Source organism: Podarcis cretensis, assembly GCF_951804945.1.
Source record: "Podarcis cretensis genome assembly, chromosome: 9".
Taxonomy (NCBI): domain Eukaryota; kingdom Metazoa; phylum Chordata; class Lepidosauria; order Squamata; family Lacertidae; genus Podarcis; species Podarcis cretensis.
The window spans coordinates 74,304,996-74,322,466 of record NC_137178.1 but is presented as its reverse complement, the minus strand read 5'-3'; the positions used below and the strand labels follow the sequence as shown (position 1 = coordinate 74,322,466).

The window sequence follows — 17,471 nt, the reverse complement described above, 5'->3', positions numbered from 1 at the left end:
GGTTCAAATCCTTCCCCCTCCCCCCGCCGTGAAGCTCCCTGGGTGACCTTGGGAGCCAGTCCCTCCTTTTTTTCAGTGCAACCGACCTCACACGGTTTGTTGTGGGAGTGAAATGGGGGCTAGGGAGGGACCGTGCACGCCCCCTTGCGCTCCCCGGAGAGCCAAGACGTGGCGTATCGACGCAATGCATAAATAAAAGTTAATGCATAAATAAATAAAAGTTAATGCATAAATAAAACACAGCCACGCACGCAATTCAAAGGAACTCAGCTGAAAGGCGCGACCTGCAGCGGTGTCCGGATCGCGGAGCAGCACCCGCGTCTGGGGATGGCGGCGGCGTCTGGGTTCACTTTCGCTTTGTCCCTGCGAGGAGGCGGCGGAGGAAGCAGCTCGGGGCTGCCGGGAAAGGAGGGCCCTCCGGGAGGGAGGAGCAGCGCTGGCCCGGCCCGCCTGCAGCGGCATCCGGCTCCCGGGGATTCTTCGCGCCGCTTCAGGTGCTTTCTCGGGGCTAAGCATGCATTTACCCGGGAGTAACAAATAGGAAAAGGCCGCGCTGCGTCCGGCAGGACTTGCATAGCATCCCAGGGAGCGGCTGTTGCAACGACGAGCCCGTGCAGCGCAGAGTCCGGCGGCCTCGCTACAAGGCTGTGTGTACATGCGATGGCTTTAAAGCATATATTTTTTTCATCGCGAAGGATTCTGGCTACTGTAGTTTAAGGGCTGGTGGCGATGGGAAGTTAGGGAAGGGTAAACTGCAGCGCCCGGAATCGGAAAGTGGGTGCATCAGGTTTGCTTTAGAAACGCTGCACTGTAGCTTTAGGGTGAACCCCTTTGTTGTTGTTTATTCGTTTAGTCATGTCCGACTCTTCGTGACCCCATGGACCAGGCACTCCTGTCTTCCACCGCCTCCCGCAGTTTGCTCAAACTCATGCTGGTAGCTTCGAGAACACTGTCCAACCATCTCGTCCTCTGTCGTCCCCTTCTCCTTGTGCCCTCCATCTTTCCCAACATCAGGGTCTTTTCCAGGGAGTCTTCTCTTCTCATGAGGTGGCCAAAGTATTGGAGCCTCAGCTTCAGGATCTGTCCTTCCAGTGAGCACTCAGGGCTGATTTCCTTCAGAATGGAGAGGTTTGATCTTCTTGCAGTCCATGGGACTCTCAAGAGTCTCCTCCAGCACCATAATTCAAAAGCATCCATTCTTCAGCAATCAGCCTTCTTTATGGTCCAGCTCTCACTTCCATACATCACTACTGGGAAAACCATAGCTTTAACTATATGGGCCTTTGTTGGCAAGGTGATGTCTCTGCTTTTTAAGATGCTGTCTAGGTTTGCCATCGCCTTTCTCCCAAGAAGCAGGCGTCTTTTAATTTTGGGACTGCTGTCACCATCTGCAGTGATCATATCGCCCAAGAAAGTAAAATCTCTCACTGCCTCCATTTCTTCCCCTTCTGTTTGCCAGGAGGTGATGGGACCAGTGGTCATGATCTTCGTTTTTTTGATGTTGAGCTTCAAACCATATTTTGCACTCTCCTCTTTCACCCTCATTAAAAGGTTCTTTAATTCCTCCTCACTTTCTGCCATCAAGGTTGTGTCATCTGCATATCTGAGGTTGTTGATATTTCTTCCAACAATCTTAATTCCAGCTTGGGATTCATCTAGCATATCTGGAACCCAGGCCAGGCTACTGATACACAATGATCTCTGTGCTGTTTTTCCTGCGCTGCAAGGGGTTGGGCTAGATGACCCCCTGAGACCCCTTCCCATCCTACAGCTCTTTGACTCTGCTGCCTTTCATAGCTTGTCGGCAGAAGCTTGCAAGGGGACGCTGAGATTTCAAAGTTGGCATCGGACTTTAGAAACCCATGTGCTTCCCACAGGCTCTTAATGCAGGGGTAGGCAAACTAAGGCCCCGGGGCCGGATGTGGCCCAATCACCTTCTCAATTGGAATTAGCATGTTTTTACATGAGTAGAATGTGTCTTTTTATTTAAAATGCATCTCTGGGTTAGTTGTGGGGCCTGCCTGGTGTTTTTACATGAGTAGAATGTGTGCTTTTATTTAAAATGCACCTCTGGGTTATTTGTGGGGCATAGGAATTTGTTCATTTCCCCCCAAAAAAAATATAGTCCGGCCCCCCACAAGGTCTGAGGGACAACGGCTGAAAAAGGTTGCTGACCCCTTAATGCACCGAAGTCCACCTGATGGCAGAGGGAGTAAGTCTTGCAGCTCCCTGGAATTAAAAAGCACTCCCACGCCGGCCTCCTTCCTCTGCTTGTTGTTTGTGTCACTTGTCCAGTGTAACTGACCAAACAGGAAGGAGAAGAGACGCACCATCTGCTCTCCTGTGATCAGAGAAAAAGTGTTGAGTGCAAATGTGCTTCTAATGCAAAACGATTTCAACTGAGGTGCAAAATGCATTCATAGTGCCAGTGTGTGATTTCTTGAACACAGTGCAATTGCTGATTGCTCAGGGGCAGAAAATCCGAAAGAAGAGCGGATGAGGATGAAGATTTTAGATTTCTTGTTGACATGGCTACAACTCAGGCTTTAACGCTCATGTTGGAGCTTTTTCCTGTGGATAAGTGGGCAGTCGTTCCCTCTATTTCTAATGTTCACGCTGTGGGAGCGCTGATGTTTACAGCAGTACAAAAAGCATTTCTGAAAACATAAAACAGGGCATTTCGTGCAAACAAAAGAGGCATCAAAACAAGGAGGTATGTTCCAAGCAGAAACTGCATGCAGACATCTTTCTGCTGATGCTTTGTCTTTGCAGAGTTAAAGGATGCAGGGCTCTTTATAATGCACATAAAGGGGGAAAACTAAGAGAGCTACCAGTAACTTGGGAGCTAACCAGAACATGTTCAGCCGGTCAGGATACCAAGCATTGCCATTAGGAGACACTGACCAGTACCAGCAGTCGGGCAACTGGCCAGATGAACCTCGGAAGGCTTTCTTTCCACCTGGGCGCACATGGAACACACTGAAGCTGATGCAGGAGGGAACAGGTAAGTGGCTGGGTTTGAAGATAGGAGAAAAGTCCAACTGGATAAGATCAAAGGTCTGCATCATCCCTGTCCCAGATAAGCTAATCAGATGCACTGGGGAAGCCTACAGGGAGAGCATGCAAGCGAGAGCCCACCTTTACTCTTTATTATGACAAGTGAAAAGGATCCAGGGTTCTTAGGAGACCACAAGCTTAACATGAGCCAACAGTGTGATGCAGCAACAAAAAAAGCGGATGCTATTCTCAGCAGCATCAACAGAAGTATGGTGTTCAGATCAAGGGAACTAATAGTACCCCTCTATTCCACCTTCGTAAGACCACAGCAGGAATATTGTGTCCAATTCTGGGCACCACAATTTAAGGAGGGTGTTGATAGGCTGGAACATGTGCAGAGGAAGGCAACCAAGATGATCAAGGGTCAAGAAGCCAAGCCTTATGAGGAATGGTTGAAGGAACGGGGTAGGTTTAGCTTGAAAAAGGAGGAGACTGGGAGAAGATACGATAGCCATCTTCAAATATTTAGAGGGCTGTCACATGGAAGTTAGTTTTATCCCACTTTGGAGGGTAGGACTCGAACCACTGGCTTCAAGTTACAAGAAAAGAATTTCCAACTAAATACCAGTAAGAGCTGGTCAACAGTGGAGTGGTCTCCTTGGGGAAGTTGTGGACTCTCTTTCCTGGTGGTTTTAAAGCAGCGGTTAGGTGGCCATCTGTCATGGATGCTTCAGCTGAGATTTCTGCTTTGCAGGGGGTTGGACTAGATCAGTGTTTCCCAACCTTTGGCCTCTAGCTGTTTTTGGACTACAACTCCCATCACCCCTAGCTAGCAAGACCCAGTGGTCAGGGATGATGGGAATTGTAGTCCATAAACAGCTGGAGACCAAAGGTTGGGAAACACTGGACTAGATGACCCAGGGGTCCCTTTCAACTCTATGATTATGTGGTGTGGATTAGAGATACTGTACTGTTGTCTGTGCTCTGGTAACTTTTTAAGGTTAGATTACTGCAACGTGTTTATACATAGGGCTGCCCCTGAAGACAGTTCAGAAAATCCAGCCAGGGCAGAAGTCGGCAGCCAGCTTGATCACTGGAGCAAGATGGTTTGAGCATATTGCACCGATCTTGGCCAAACTGCAGTTGCTGCCACTTATTTTCTGGGCCCAATGGAAAGTGCTGGTTCTGACCTATAAAGCATGGGTAGGCAAACTAAGGCCCGGGGGCAGGATCCGGTCCAATCGCCTTCTAAATCTGGCCTGTGGGCGGTCCGGGAATCAGCATGTTTTTTACATGAGTAGAATGTGTGCTTTTATTGAAAATGCATCTCTGAGTTATTTGTGGGGCATAGGAATTCATTCATTTTTTTTGCCTTCAAAATATAGTCCAGCCCCCCACAAGGTCTGAGGGACAGTGGACCGTCCCCCTGCTGAAAAAGTTTGCTGTCCCCTGCTATAAGGCCTTAAATGGCTCAGGGCCACAAAACCTCAAGGACCACCTCTCCTCATATGAACCTTCCCGGACCCTGAGATCATCCTCTGAGGTCCTTCTTTGTGTGCCTCCTCCACGAGAGATCCAGAGGGTGACAACACGAGAACAGGGCCTTTTCTGCAGTGGCTCGTCGTTTGTGGAATGCTCTCCCCAGGGAGGTTTGGCTGGTGCCTTCATTATACACATTTAGGCACCAGGCGAAAACGCTCCTCTTCAACTAGGCCTTTGGCTGGTTAATATTCTATGGCCTTTTAAATATTTTTGTGCAGGGGTTGTGTTCTGTTTTGTTTTTGTTTAGACTATTTATTTGTGCTTTTATCCTGTACCTTGTGAACAGCCCTGAGATCTTCGGATGAAGGGAGGTATATAAATTCAATGCATCCCTACATTAGGCTGACCAGATGGAGACCCTGCCCGGCCCTTCAGAGGTCCTGCCTTTGCGCTGCCCATGGAGGCATCTGCCCGGTCCCTGTGAGAACAGGATGGGCCATTGGCTGGGTCCAGGATGCGGCCTTCTTGTGTTCTTCTACCCACACCACACCTTGACAGCACATAGCTTCCTGGGAACAGCAGTTTGTAAAGGGTGCTGGGAAACGGTGCTGTGTGAGGGGTAAACTATAGTTCCCAGGATTTTTTTGGGGGGGTGCTCTATGAATGTGCATTAATTAGTTTGCTTCTCTTTGTTTTCCTCAGATCCCCCTCAAGAGTGTTTGTCATGGGTTTGCCATGGGGTGGTCACCACTTTTGTGTTGCTGGTCACAGTCCTCCTCTTCCCCATCTCGGCCTGGTTTGTTCTGAAGGTAGGAACCGGAGATGGGGGGACCTGGCGCCTGTTTGCTTTGGGTGGATGGGAGGGAGGGAGGTTCCAACCAATCAGTTTCAGCTCCCTTGCAAATCCCTCTTCTCCAAGATTAGCCCTAATGCAGGTCCCCTATAGCACTGACATTGCTAGTGGCCATCGAGAGCCCTCTCCTCCATTTGTCTAAGGCAGAAATGTGGGATGTAAGAATCAGGTGCAGTCAAACATAACATGGCTAGAGTAGACATGAAGGTTGTCTCAGTCCTCCAGCCTGAGACTGAGACGAAACTTCCTATGTGTAAGTTGAGATGGACGTAGCCTCTCCTGAAGTAGAAAGAACCAGAAGCACAGACTTGGAGACCATCTTGTCTTCTCTTGTCTCTATCGATGCCATCTTAACAACAGCAGTACAGTGGTACCTCGGGATGCGAACGGGATCCGTTCCGGAGCCCAGTTTGCATACTGAACAGAATGTAAGATGCATAGCTGTCAACCTTCCCTTCTCTTTTTTTGCGGGAAATACCCTTATTCCAGCGCCGTTTCCTGCTGCTATCCCAGATTGTTAGATATCCCGTAGATCTGCTGATCCCTTATTAGAGCTGCTGATCTCTTACTAGAGCTGCTGATCCCTTATTTTCAAATCTGAAAGTTGACAACTATGGTAAGACGCGACGGCACGTGCACAGGTCGTGTTTTGCCGCTTCCACACATGTGAATGACGTCATTTTGAGCGCATGCACGAGCGGCGAAACCCGGAAGTAACGTGCTCCATTACTTCTGGGTCGCTGTGGAGCGCAACCCGAAAGCGCTCAACCTGAAGCACATTCAACCCGAGGTATGACTGTACTGAAATGCACCTTGGCTCCAGGCCGAGAGAAGAGAAGGGGGGCTTTCTCCCATAAGGAGATAGTCACCACATTTAAACTATGTTCTAACCTTTAAGTCTGCCTTTGCGTGAACAGATGATTATTTGTGAGTAAATGTTTTATACTTTGCAGAAGACTGTGTAGCGTCTTATTTTAGGAGGGATTAAACGGGGGAAATACCAGGAAATATTTACAGAGACTCTAACGAGTCTGAGCAAGCGATCTGCTGTGCGTGTGTTTAAAAGGGGAATGTTAACTCTGCTGATTTTGTTGAACTTGTACAGACAAGTTGGGATAGGATATCTTAGACAATATATCCTCCCCCGAATCCCTAAACAATCTCACAAGAAACACCTGAAATATTTTTCAATCAGAGGTTTGACTTTACTAGATCACAGGGAGCTGCCTTAAACCAGGCCAGACTATTTATCTGTTGGGCCCAGTACAGTGGTACCTCAGGTTACAGACGCTTCAGGTTACAGACTCCGCTAACCCAGAAATAGTACCTCAGGTTAAGAACTTTGCTTCAGGATGAGAACAGAAATTGTGCAGCGGCGGCGGGAGGCCCCCATTAGCTAAAGTGGTGCTTCAGGTTAAGAACAGTTTCAGGTTAAGTACAGACCTCCGGAACGAATTAAGCACTTAACCCGAGGTACCACTGTATTGTCTACTCTGACGTCTAGCGGTTCCGCAGGGTGGGAATGCAAAGAGCCTTCCTTTTGATCATATTTGCACCTCTCAGTGCTTCTCTTTCCATTTCCTTTCCAGATAGTGCCTACTTATGAGCGAATGATCGTGTTCCGTCTGGGGCGGATCCGAGCCCCCCAAGGGCCAGGGGTGGTTTTGGTGCTGCCCTTTATTGATCACTGGCAGCTGGTGGACCTCCGGACACGGGCCTTCAGCATCCCGCCATGCAAGGCATGTTGCTGCTGCCTCAAAAGAAGCTTCTCCAAAGAGCGATGCTGCCCTGGACACCCAAGGGAGCCGGTCGGGGTGAAAGCTCAGAGCAGTGCAGGAGAAGGGGGGGGGGCAACAGTGGAAAATCAGTGCTGGGGTGGGGAAGCTGTTGCCCTCCAGATGTGAGACTACAGCTCCCATCAGCTCTGACTCTTGGCCATGCTGGTTGGGTCTGATGGGAGCTTTAGGATGAAGGATGCTATAGGGCAGTGTGGTCACCAGAGTGGGCAGTAGGGTCCCAGGGGGAGGCAGGTAAGGAGGTGCAAATGATTACCAGGCTTTGAACAGCTGGATCAAGTTTATCGGTTTTGTTGAATTAATTGTGCTACGTTGTTTAAATTGGATTTTAAACAAATGTGCAACTTATACATACTGTTTTGAATTTTATTATGTTATTATCTTCCTTAGTGGGTTGTGCAAACCGCTGCTCTGAATAATGTTTTTCTAGAGTGGGGAAAGGGCACCAGGAATGAGTTTTTGGAAGCAAGGAGACAGCAGCCCCCCAAAACTGCTGCTGTAAGCGGTTTATTTATTTCCATTGCGCTTGAAGGAATTGCTCAGGGAAAGTTTCCCTGCGAGGATCACAAAGTTCACTGCGACTGTCTCTGGCCTTTATAGCTGACTTCTCGGGATGGAGCGTGGGTCTCTGTGGGGGCTGATGTCCAGTTCCGTGTTTGGGATCCGCTGCTGTCAGTCATGATGGTGAAAGATCTCAACCTTGCCACGCGGATGACGGCCCAGAATGCCATGACCAAGATTGTGCTTAAGAAGTACCTGCGGGAGATTCAAACAGAGAAGCTGCGGATCGCAGACCAGCTCCTGGTAAAAATATCTGCTAATCAATCTCTCTCTCTCTCTCTCTCTCTCTCTCACACACACACACACACACACAGAGAGAGAGAGAGAGAGAGAGGTGAGGCTGGGACTCTGCTTAAAAAAGAGAGAATGTGTTGGTGTTTCCTGTGGGCTGGCTTGACTGGCGCCCGCCTCTCGCTCCCTAGCGACGTGGGCTGGGTTGGGAGAGAGGGAGGGGAATGCTGGGGGTGGCAGTGAGCAGAAGGAATATCTGCAGGGGCAGCAGGTCATATGAGGGGCAGAACACACGCGAGAGACATAGCTCCTTCTGCCACGGTGAGAAATCCCAAGGCTACCAGGTGGTGGGGAGGAACACTCTGCACATGCTCAGAGGCACTCTGATAAATTCTGATTTAAAAAATGTATATCCTTGCTTTCTGGGGCTCCCAGAGGCTGTTGCCCCAGCCGCAAATGGGGCGCGGTTGGTATTATACGCTGCCTCTCCATATCCTTCCAGAGGGGTCTGAAGCGTGCTTGGGTACTGCCTCATCTCTCCCACGGCGCCCTTTGCCTGGCTATGGTAGCCCCACTCTGAGATGACACCTTCCTTCCCTCTCTCCCTCCCTCCCACGTGCCCTCCTGCCCATTCATTCCCTTGCCAACTGCGTGAGGGAGCAGATTTTGCACCCCCTCGCCTGCTTAGTGTGGCGTTTGCCCTCCTATGTGTGTGACATCATACTGGGTTCATAGGGAAAGGGTTAACTAATTGTAAAATGACTAACCAATGGGAACCCAGGGGGCAGATATATAAGGTTTAAGCACAGAGGTTTTTTAGTGAGTTAGAGTTGTTGAGAAGACCGTCTGGAGTTAGAAGAGACAGAGAAGATAAGTCTGTGGGTTGGGCTAGTCTGTGAGAGAGTGAGAGAATTTGTTAGGCATTAGTCAAACAGTTGAGATAATCAGTCAGAAGGTATTAGGAAGGTAAAAAGGTAAAGGGACCCCTGACCATTAGGTCCAGTCATGGGGTTGCGGCGCTTATCTCGCTTTATTGGCCGAGGGAGCTGGCGTACAGCTTCCGGGTCATGTGGCCAGCATGACTAAGCCACTTCTGGTGAACCAGAGCAGCGCACGGAAATGCCGTTTACCTATTTATCTACTTGCACTTTGACGTGCTTTCGAACTGCTAGGGTTGGCAGGAGCAGGGACCGAGCAACGGGAGCTCACCCCGTCACGGGGATTCAAACTGCCAACCTTCTGATCAGCAAGTCCTAGGCTCTGTGGTTTAACCCATAGTGCCACCCGCGTCCCTATTAGGAAGGTATAGGCCGGTAAAGACACTAAAGTTAAGATACTGAGAGGAATATTATCTGAGAAACCATAAACTTGTTAATGTTTGTAAAATAAACTTGGGTTTTTTTGGTTCACTTTTAACAACTGACTGGACTCTGTTTTTACCAGAGAGTAACTGGTTGGTGGCAGCGGGGAAGCGAGCACAGTGGTGGCACAGGGATCAATAGGCCGTTAAATGTCCGGGGACCCTGTGTGATCGCCACACTGAGACCATGCTCCCCAGATCCCCAGGCGAGAACACCCCACACACAAACACCCCAGCCCTCCCTCAGGGTGCCATGCCCTGCTCACCCCACCACCGACGCTCTAACCCCCGAGAGCGCAGCACAGAGCGGGAAGTAAGGCTAGGAGGCTCAGGTAGAGAAACAGCAGCTGCGTCCAAAGCTGTGGAGAAAGGCTTTTCTTTCTCTGCGATCGACGAGAAACAATCCCGCAATTGACTCCTCAATCGTGATTGATGTGTTGTACATGCCTGGGCTAGATGACCCTTTAGTTCTCTTCCAACTATACAATTCTACAATTCCATGAATACCTGCAGGGTCCCAGTTTCCGCATGCCCTTGATCTAAATTCCCTGCCTTCTCTTCTTTCTAGGTGGAAATCAATGACATCACCAGGTCTTGGGGCCTTGAGGTGGACAGGGTGGAACTGATACTGGGAAGCGTCCTCCAGGCGTCCCAGGAGACTGTCCCACAGGCGCCGGGCTCAAGGCCCCCGATCCCAGGATTGGAAGGGCTGGACAGCACCATTCAGCAGCTGGCTCTTCAGTTCTTTGGCAAGACCCTGGCAGCTGCGGCCACCAGTCCAAATGGAGATTTTGAGACAGGTGACCACGTCAGTTCCCCAAGCATGACTTAGTAAAATAATAATATTAATAATTTCTTAGGGCAGCCATCCCTTACTGTTTATCCCTAGTCACTCCTTGGTGTAATACCATTGTAATATAACAGTGTAGCGTTGGGCTTGGACTAGGGAGACCTCGACTGGAATCCTTGCTTGAGCCATGAAGCACATGGGGCAACCTTTGACCAGTTTGCAACAAAACAAAAGGAGCATGCTGGATCAGGCCAGTGGCCCATCTAGTCCAGCTTCCTGTTCTCACAGGGGCCAGCCATAGAGCCTGTGCACTGGCCTCTTAAGGGCAGGTAAAGGTTTCCGTCTGGTCAGCCCCATCAGTTCTTTCTGACCAGATGCCTGTAGGACACCCACAACCTCCAAGCTCAAGAGCCCTTTCTCCTCCTTGTGCATTTTCACCCTCTCCCATTGCAAGAATCTCCTGACAATGTTTTCGGAAAAGAGGGGGCAGAAACTGCTCTTCCTGCCTGACTCTGGGAGTCTGAGTGTTATCTATGTAGTGATTAGATGGCTGAGTGAGAAGAAGAAGAGTTTGGATTTGGTATCTCACTTTATCACTACCCGAAGGAGTCTCAAAGCGGCTAACATTCTCCTTTCCCTTCCTCCCCCACAACAAACACTCTGTGAGGTGAAAACAAAATAAAAAATTCCTTCCAGTAGCACCTTAAAGACCAACTAAGTTAGTTCTTGGTATGAGCTTTCGTGTGCATGCACACTTCTTCAGATACACATCTGAAGAAGTGCATGCACACGAAAGTGCATGCACACGAAAGCTCATACCAAGAACTAACTTAGTTGGTCTTTAAGGTGCTACTGGAAGGAATTTTTTTATTTTGTTTTGACTATGGCAGACCAACACGGCTACCTATCTGTAACTGGATCTGTGAGGTGAGTGGGGCTGAGAGACTTCAGAGAAGTGTGACTGGCCCAAGGTCACCCAGCAGCTGCATGTGGAGGAGCGGGGAATCGAACCCGGTTCACCAGATTACAAGACTACCGCTCTTAACCACTACACCACACTGGCTCTCCAGAGCTGTAACACTCATGCAAGCCAGTACAGTGGTACCTCTGGATGCGAACGGGATCCATTCCAGAGCCCTTTTCACATCCTGAAGCGAACGCAACCCGCGTGGGTCGTGATTTGCTGCTTCCGCGCATGCGCGTGACGTCATTTTGAGCGTCTGCGCATGCACGAGCGGCGAAACCCGGAAGTAACGCACTCCAGTACTTCCGGGTCGCCGCAGAGCACAACCCAAAAATGCTTAACCCGAAGCTACTTCAACCCGAGGTATGCCTGTAGCTCTTTAGTTTTAGTTTGCGGTAGCTATTAGTAAATAAAGAAGTTATGCTTCACAGCTTTCTTCCGTTGTTGTTGTTGTTCATACTCTGCTGAGTTTGGTGCTTACAACTCACAGTTGTGGGTCCACTGCACTTAGACCTGATTTCCAAAAGTGGAAGGTCTCTGGAAGTGTGATGAAGAGCCAGTGTGGTGTGGTTAAGAGCAGTGGACTCATAATCTGGTGAACTGGGTTTGATTCCGCGCTCCTCCACATGCAGCTGCTGGGTGACCTTGGGCCAGTCACACTTCTCTGAAGTCTCTCAGCCTCACTCACCTCACAGAGTGTTTGTTGTGGGGGAGGAAGGGAAAGGAGATTGTTAGCTGCTTTGAGACTCCTTCGGGTAGTGATAAATCAAATCCAAACTCCTCCTCCACCTCCAGTTCGCCCAGCCCAGTCAGGGCAGAACCAGTTGTTGAGCCCAGTCGTTGGCATTGGCTCAAAGGCGTACTGACACTCTTGTGGTTTCCAGCAACTGGTACCCAGACGCGTTTACTGCCTTCAACAGTGGAGACATGAGCTCTACCACCTTTTCAACAAGCCTTTTAAAGAAGAGATCTTTCCCAGTATGTGTCGGAATTGTTTTTAGATGTGCCACTTGTGTGTGGAAAACCTCCGAGTTCCTTTGTTGGGAGGAAGGTCGCAATATGGATTTGATAATGATAAGGATCACTAATTAATTAATACCACTGTCTGTCCGTAGGCAACGGCCATGCTATCTGGGGCTGATGGGAGTTATTCTGCATCTGAGAGCCAGTGCAGTGTAGTGGTTATAGCATGGGTAGGCAAACTAAGGCCTGGGGGCCGGATCTGGCCCAATCACCTTCTCAATCTGGCCCGCGGACAGTCCGGAAATCAGCATGTTTTTACATGAGTAGAATGTGTCCTTTTATTTAAAATGCATCTCTGGGTTATTTGTGGGGCATAGGAATTTGTTCTTTTCTTCTTCTTTTTTTTCAAAATATAGTCCGGCCCCCCAGAAAGTCTGAGGGACAGTGGACTGGCCCCCTGCTGAAAACGTTTGCTGACCCCTGGGTTAGAGTGTCGGTTGAGGACCCGGGACAAACCAGGGTTCAAATCCTCCACTTAGCCATGAGTGGGTGACCTTGGGGCCAAACCCTGCCTCTCAGCCTAACCTACCTCCCAGGGTTGCGGTGGGCATTCAGTGAGGAGGAGAAGGAGGGGGAAACCATGTATGCAGCCTCAAGCTCCTTGCAGGAAAGGGTGCGATATAAATGCAACAAATAATTATAAGCTGGAGGAGGGCCCTGCTTTGGCCACGCCTGCCATAACCTCCGTACCAATTGCCCTTTTTCTCCAGCTGAACATGTGGAGGTAGAGAACGAGATGGAGGAGCCACCGCACGCTGTCCACACAGAACCAGGCGGCGGCAGTGAAGGAAGGAAGTTTAAAGTTGAGGAGCACCTCTCCGTGTTGGAGCGTTGCTTGTCCGAATCCTTAGTGAACCAGGTCAAGGCCTGCTACCAGATCAATGTCCGGCTGGCCAGTGGAGCAAAGACTACTACTTATTTCATTGATCTCTCTTCAGGTCAGTTTCTTTTGTTGAATGAAGCCATGGACAAAGGCCCTCTCTTGTGGGGCTTCCCTCACTCATCATCTGGAAGGTGCTGTCAGTGCAGAATGCTGCAGCACGATTGCTGACAGGTGTGAGGAGGCCTTGCCAGCATAGAATACCTATGCCCAGAGATCTACACTGCCTGCTGATTGGCTAGTGGGACAAGTGGGGCAAGTACCCACGAGATCTCATTGCCCCACATATGCCCATTTGACCGCTTTGAAGGGCCCTGTTGTCGGGCCTACATGATGCCCATTCATAAGAAATCGGCCTTTTAGTGTGGCGGCACCTGCACTTTGGATCTCCCTGTCTATTGACACCAGACAGGCGCCTTTGCTGTCTCCTTTTGGCATCTGCCAAAAACATTATTGTTTAGACAAGCTTGCACCCAGATGCTTAGGAAGTTGATGTGAGTTTTAAGCTGTTTTTAGCCTATTGTCATTTTAACTTTTTGAAAGTCTTAATTTGGTGCTGTTAATTTTTCCTTGTTGATAATTTTACAGTGGTACCTCGGGTTAAGTACTTAATTCATTCCAGAGGTCCGTACTTAACCTGAAACTGTTTTTAGCCTGAAGCACCACTTTAGCTAATGGGGCCTCCTGCTGCTGCCACGCCACCGGAGCACGATTTCTGTTCTCATCCTGAAGCAAAGTTATTAACCTGAAGCACTATTTCTGGGTTAGCGGAGTCTGTAACCTGAAGCGTATGTAACCTGAGGTGTATGTAACCTGAGGTACCACTGTATTGTTTTCTCTTTGTTGGGTGTTTGTTGTTTTTTACAATCAAGCAATGTGTACATTTTGGGAATTAGGTGACCCTAAGGCAGCACATTGTGTCCAGCCGTTGGGCTTCTCCACCGACAGCACCGAGAAGGTCTACCAAGCCTCTGAAAATGGCCATGTTGGGCAAACCACAGGGGGCCCACCTGTTAGTTACATCACATGAGAAACAGCCAATCTGAGGTGGCCATTTGGGTCCTCGGGACCTGCCAGGGTGGGGTGGAGTTGGGATCATAGAGTCTGGGCGTAACAGTGTTCTGTGTGTTATATAATAATAATAATAATAATAATAATAATAATAATACCCTGCCCATCTGGCTGGGTTTCCTCAGCCACTCTGGGTGGCTTCCAACAAAAGATTAAAAATACATTAAAACACCAGTCATTAAAAACTTCCCTAAACAGGGCTGCCAGAACAGAGCAGTGTTCACTGCTCAGGCAAAAGAGGGAATGTGCAAATCCTAATGTTGACGTTGTGGGTTTTGTATTTTTTAAAGGTGCATTCTGCAGAAGGCGGAGTAGACTTTCTTGGCTGCTGTTCCAGAGGGGAGGGCTGGAACCAACGGGTGGAAATGTCAGGGGAACAGAATTCACCTAAACATTAGGCGGTGACGTTGTTCTTCAGCTGTGATTCCCACATTGTGGGGGGGGGGACTAGACGGCCCGTTAGTCCCCCCTACCTCTACAATTCTATGATTTTATGATAGAGACATCTCCTCAATAGTGAGAGCTGTTTGACAGGATGGGCTCTCCTTTGCTGGAAGTAAATAAATAAATTTTATTTGTATCCCGCTCTCCCCAGCCAAAGCCAGGCTCCGAGCGGCTAACATCATATAAATAAGACAATATGCATAATACAATATACAATATGCAAATAAAATAACATTCAACATTCATTAAAATAATATAGAATAATATTAAATATCAGCATTTCAAAACTAAACAGAAATCCACTCAACAGTTACAATAAGTAATTTCGAAACGCCTAATTTCTAAGTAGTTAAAGCGGTGTGAAATTCTCTTTGGAGGGGTTCAAGTTTTGTATTTTGATTTTGTTCTGTGAAACGCCCTGAGACCTCCGGGTATAGAGCGGTATATAAATTCAATAAATAAGGCAGATGCAAGTAATGGAATATATGGAGATGGCGGAAATGACTGGCAGAATCTGAGACCAGGGAGAAGAGTTGGTGGAAGAAGACTGGAAGAAATTTAAAATTTACTTACAGAAATATTGTAAAATTTTTGAATGCTAATGGCATTGAAATGAATTGAAGGGGTTCTAGCAACAAGGTTAAAAATAAGATTGGATGGATAATTAGACAAATTAATTGGATATGAATTTGCTGACTAAATTTTTAACAGGGATACAAAAAAGGGAGATGTGAGGAAGTCAAGAAAATAAGTGAATCAAAGATGAGAAGTAAAAAGAGGGATTTTTGTGGGGTTTTTTTTCTTCTTAAATGTGTTTTTTCTTTTTTCTTTTTTTTTGAAACTTTTTCTTTTTCATGTATTTTATAACTTTGTATTTTTGTGTACTTGTTTTTCTTTTTTTGTTTGTTGTCATCTTTAAAACTTAATAAAAAATATTTTTAAAAAAAAATTCAATAAATAACAACAAACAAACAAACAACAGAGAGGCCCACAGCAAACTCCTAGTTTATTCAGTAAAGCATTACTGGACACAGTCCAAAAATCCTGTGGGAGCATTTCTGTTAGGACAGACACTAATCTGGCAAAATATACATCATGTTAGCTGTTCATCCTCTCTCCAACCGTTTCTGCCACCCCAGCTCCCCATCCAACCACAGTCCCTGGAAACCCTGACTCAACTCTGACTCAGCCTAACTCATGTTAGAACTGGAATTGTTTTTCACTTTAGCATTTAGCCGTTAGGTTCATCCTAAGCTAGTTCTTGCCAGCTAGCTTCTTGAATATATGACACCCTCCTCACGTATAATGGATTTAACCAAAATTCCATGTTAACACAGTGGTATCAGTCAGGGATGCTGTAGTTAAAACACTGCCCTGAAGTTCCTGCCCTGGACTAGCGAACCTCCAACAAATTTTCCTTTTCTATTATTTTGTGAACACCAGTTTCAAGAGCTGCTGTCCTGATTTGAATTACTGGTCTTCCTCCCTTTTGTCCCCTGCAGGACGTGGGCGAATAGGCCCTGGGCCGCCCGACCACAGTCCCGACGTGGTGTTGGAGGTGTCTGAGAGTGACCTGGAGGCCTTCATTCTGGGAGAGCTCCATCCTTTGAATGCCTACGTCTGCGGGAGGCTTCAGGTCCATGGAGACCTGAGTGTAGCCCTCAAGCTGGAAGAGCTCTTCAAAGTGATGAAGCCACGAAGATGAACATGTTGGGAGTCCAAGAGGAGGGATCATTCAGTTTGCTGCCTAAGGGTTAATTCTGTCCTCGGGAAGCCAGCTTAACCTAGGGGGCGGGAAGGTGTTGCTTAGCAACCAGACAGAGTGGCATGATGCTTACTGGTGTAGCGGTTCTGAGGGAGTTTTAACCCTGTATGTTAGTTAAGTGTCTCCCTGCCTGAACTAAGAAAGACACAGCCTCTCTTCCTTTCTCCACAAATGATACCCAGGTTTTTTCAGCTTGCTCAGTAAAGTGTCAACAATACTTTTCTCTCTGGCCTCTGTCTACGTTATTCAAGTGACTACTAACAGAACAAAGCCTGTGTAGCTATTTGAGTTAGTTCTAGTGCAACAACCAGACTGTTGACTGGGTCCAGTTATGGGGAACATGTGTTTCGTGTGATGGAAACAATTGTGCAGGATCCCCAGTTTATTTTCAAACTCCACAAAGTGCTGCTTATGACCTCGTAAAGGTCCAGTCGTGACCGACTCTGGGGTTGCGGCGCTCATCTCGCTTTATTGGCCGAGGGAGCCGGCGTACAGCTTCCAGGTCATGTGGCCAGCATGACCAAGCCGCTTCTGGCAAACCAGAGCAGCGCACGGAAACGCCGTTTACCTTCCCGCCACAGCGGTACCTATTTATCTACTTGCACTTTGATGTGCTTTCAAACTGGTAGGTTGGCAGGAGCAGGGACCGAGCAACGGGAGCTCACTCTGTCGCAGGGATTTGAACCGCCAACCTTCTGATCGGCAAAGTCCTAGGCTCTGTGGTTTAACCCACAGCGCCACGCACATCCCTTTGCTTATGACCTACAGAGCCCTAAACAACTTGGGGCCTGGCTGTTGGAAGGGCCACCTTTTTCTGTACAAGTTTGACCTAATAGTTGTATTGGTATTATTGTCTCTTATCTGCCCTTCAGCAAGTGATCTCAGCAAGTGATCTCAAGGTTACATGAATCTTAGAACATAAGAAGCTAAGAAGCATTGCACTGGATCCGGCCAATGGCCCATCTAGTCCAGCATCCTGTTCTCACAGTGGCCAGCCAGGTTGCACCAAAAGGAAACCTGCAGGCAGGATCTGAGCACAAGAGCCAAATTCTTGTGGTTTCCAGCAACATGCAGAAGCATGGCTGCCTCCAGCTGTGCAGACAGAGCTTAGCCTTCATGGCTGGTAGCCATTGAGAGCCATCTCCGCAAATTTTTCCAGTTGTCTCTTAAAGCCGTCCACGTTGGCGGCCATCCCTGCCTCATGTGGGAGTGAGTTCCATAGGTTAACTTTGTGCTGCATGGAGAAGTCTTTTC

General features: G+C 48.3%; 2 protein-coding genes and 1 long non-coding RNA gene across 7 annotated transcripts in view; 1 reads left to right on the top strand and 2 right to left on the bottom strand.

The window, feature by feature from the left end:
• Nucleotides 1-494, bottom strand: part of PML (PML nuclear body scaffold) — a 29,646-nt gene extending 29,152 nt beyond the window's left edge. Inside the window, exon 1 of one of the 4 annotated variants that reach the window (XM_079991628.1) lies at nt 285-494. The gene's annotated coding sequence lies outside the window, so the exon portion shown is untranslated. Of the gene's footprint in view, nt 1-251 lie in introns of all 4 variants that reach the window. The other 3 variants (XM_079991630.1, XM_079991629.1, XM_079991627.1) reach the window with 3 other exon arrangements.
• Nucleotides 495-2,306: 1,812 nt separating this feature from the next.
• Nucleotides 2,307-16,439, top strand: STOML1 (stomatin like 1). The gene is made up of 7 exons (XM_079991774.1): nt 2,307-3,004; nt 5,182-5,288; nt 6,922-7,071; nt 7,729-7,932; nt 9,849-10,080; nt 12,768-12,995; nt 15,955-16,439. The coding sequence occupies exons 1-7, from the start codon at nt 2,857-2,859 to the stop codon at nt 16,155-16,157; spliced, it is 1,272 nt and encodes a 423-aa protein (XP_079847900.1). The 5' UTR covers nt 2,307-2,856; the 3' UTR covers nt 16,158-16,439.
• Nucleotides 16,289-17,200, bottom strand: LOC307224694. Of its 2 annotated transcripts, none has more exons than XR_013842690.1 (3): nt 16,980-17,200; nt 16,459-16,633; nt 16,289-16,413 (listed from the first exon to the last, which is right to left on the bottom strand). It is a non-coding gene; the product is annotated as an uncharacterized lncRNA (long non-coding RNA). The 2 variants fall into 2 exon arrangements; XR_013842691.1 differs by having other exon boundaries at nt 16,330-16,434; nt 16,480-16,633.
• Between the last annotated feature and the right edge of the window lie 271 nt (nt 17,201-17,471).

Coding starts and splice junctions, on each gene's coding strand:
- STOML1 (XM_079991774.1), top strand. CDS start 2,857: ATGTTCAGCCGGTCAGGATACCAAGCATTGCCATTAGGAGACACTGAC. Junction 5,289..6,921: donor CGGCCTGGTTTGTTCTGAAG/GTAGGAACCGGA, acceptor TTTCCTTTCCAG/ATAGTGCCTACTTATGAGCG. Junction 12,996..15,954: donor TTTCATTGATCTCTCTTCAG/GTCAGTTTCTTT, acceptor TGTCCCCTGCAG/GACGTGGGCGAATAGGCCCT.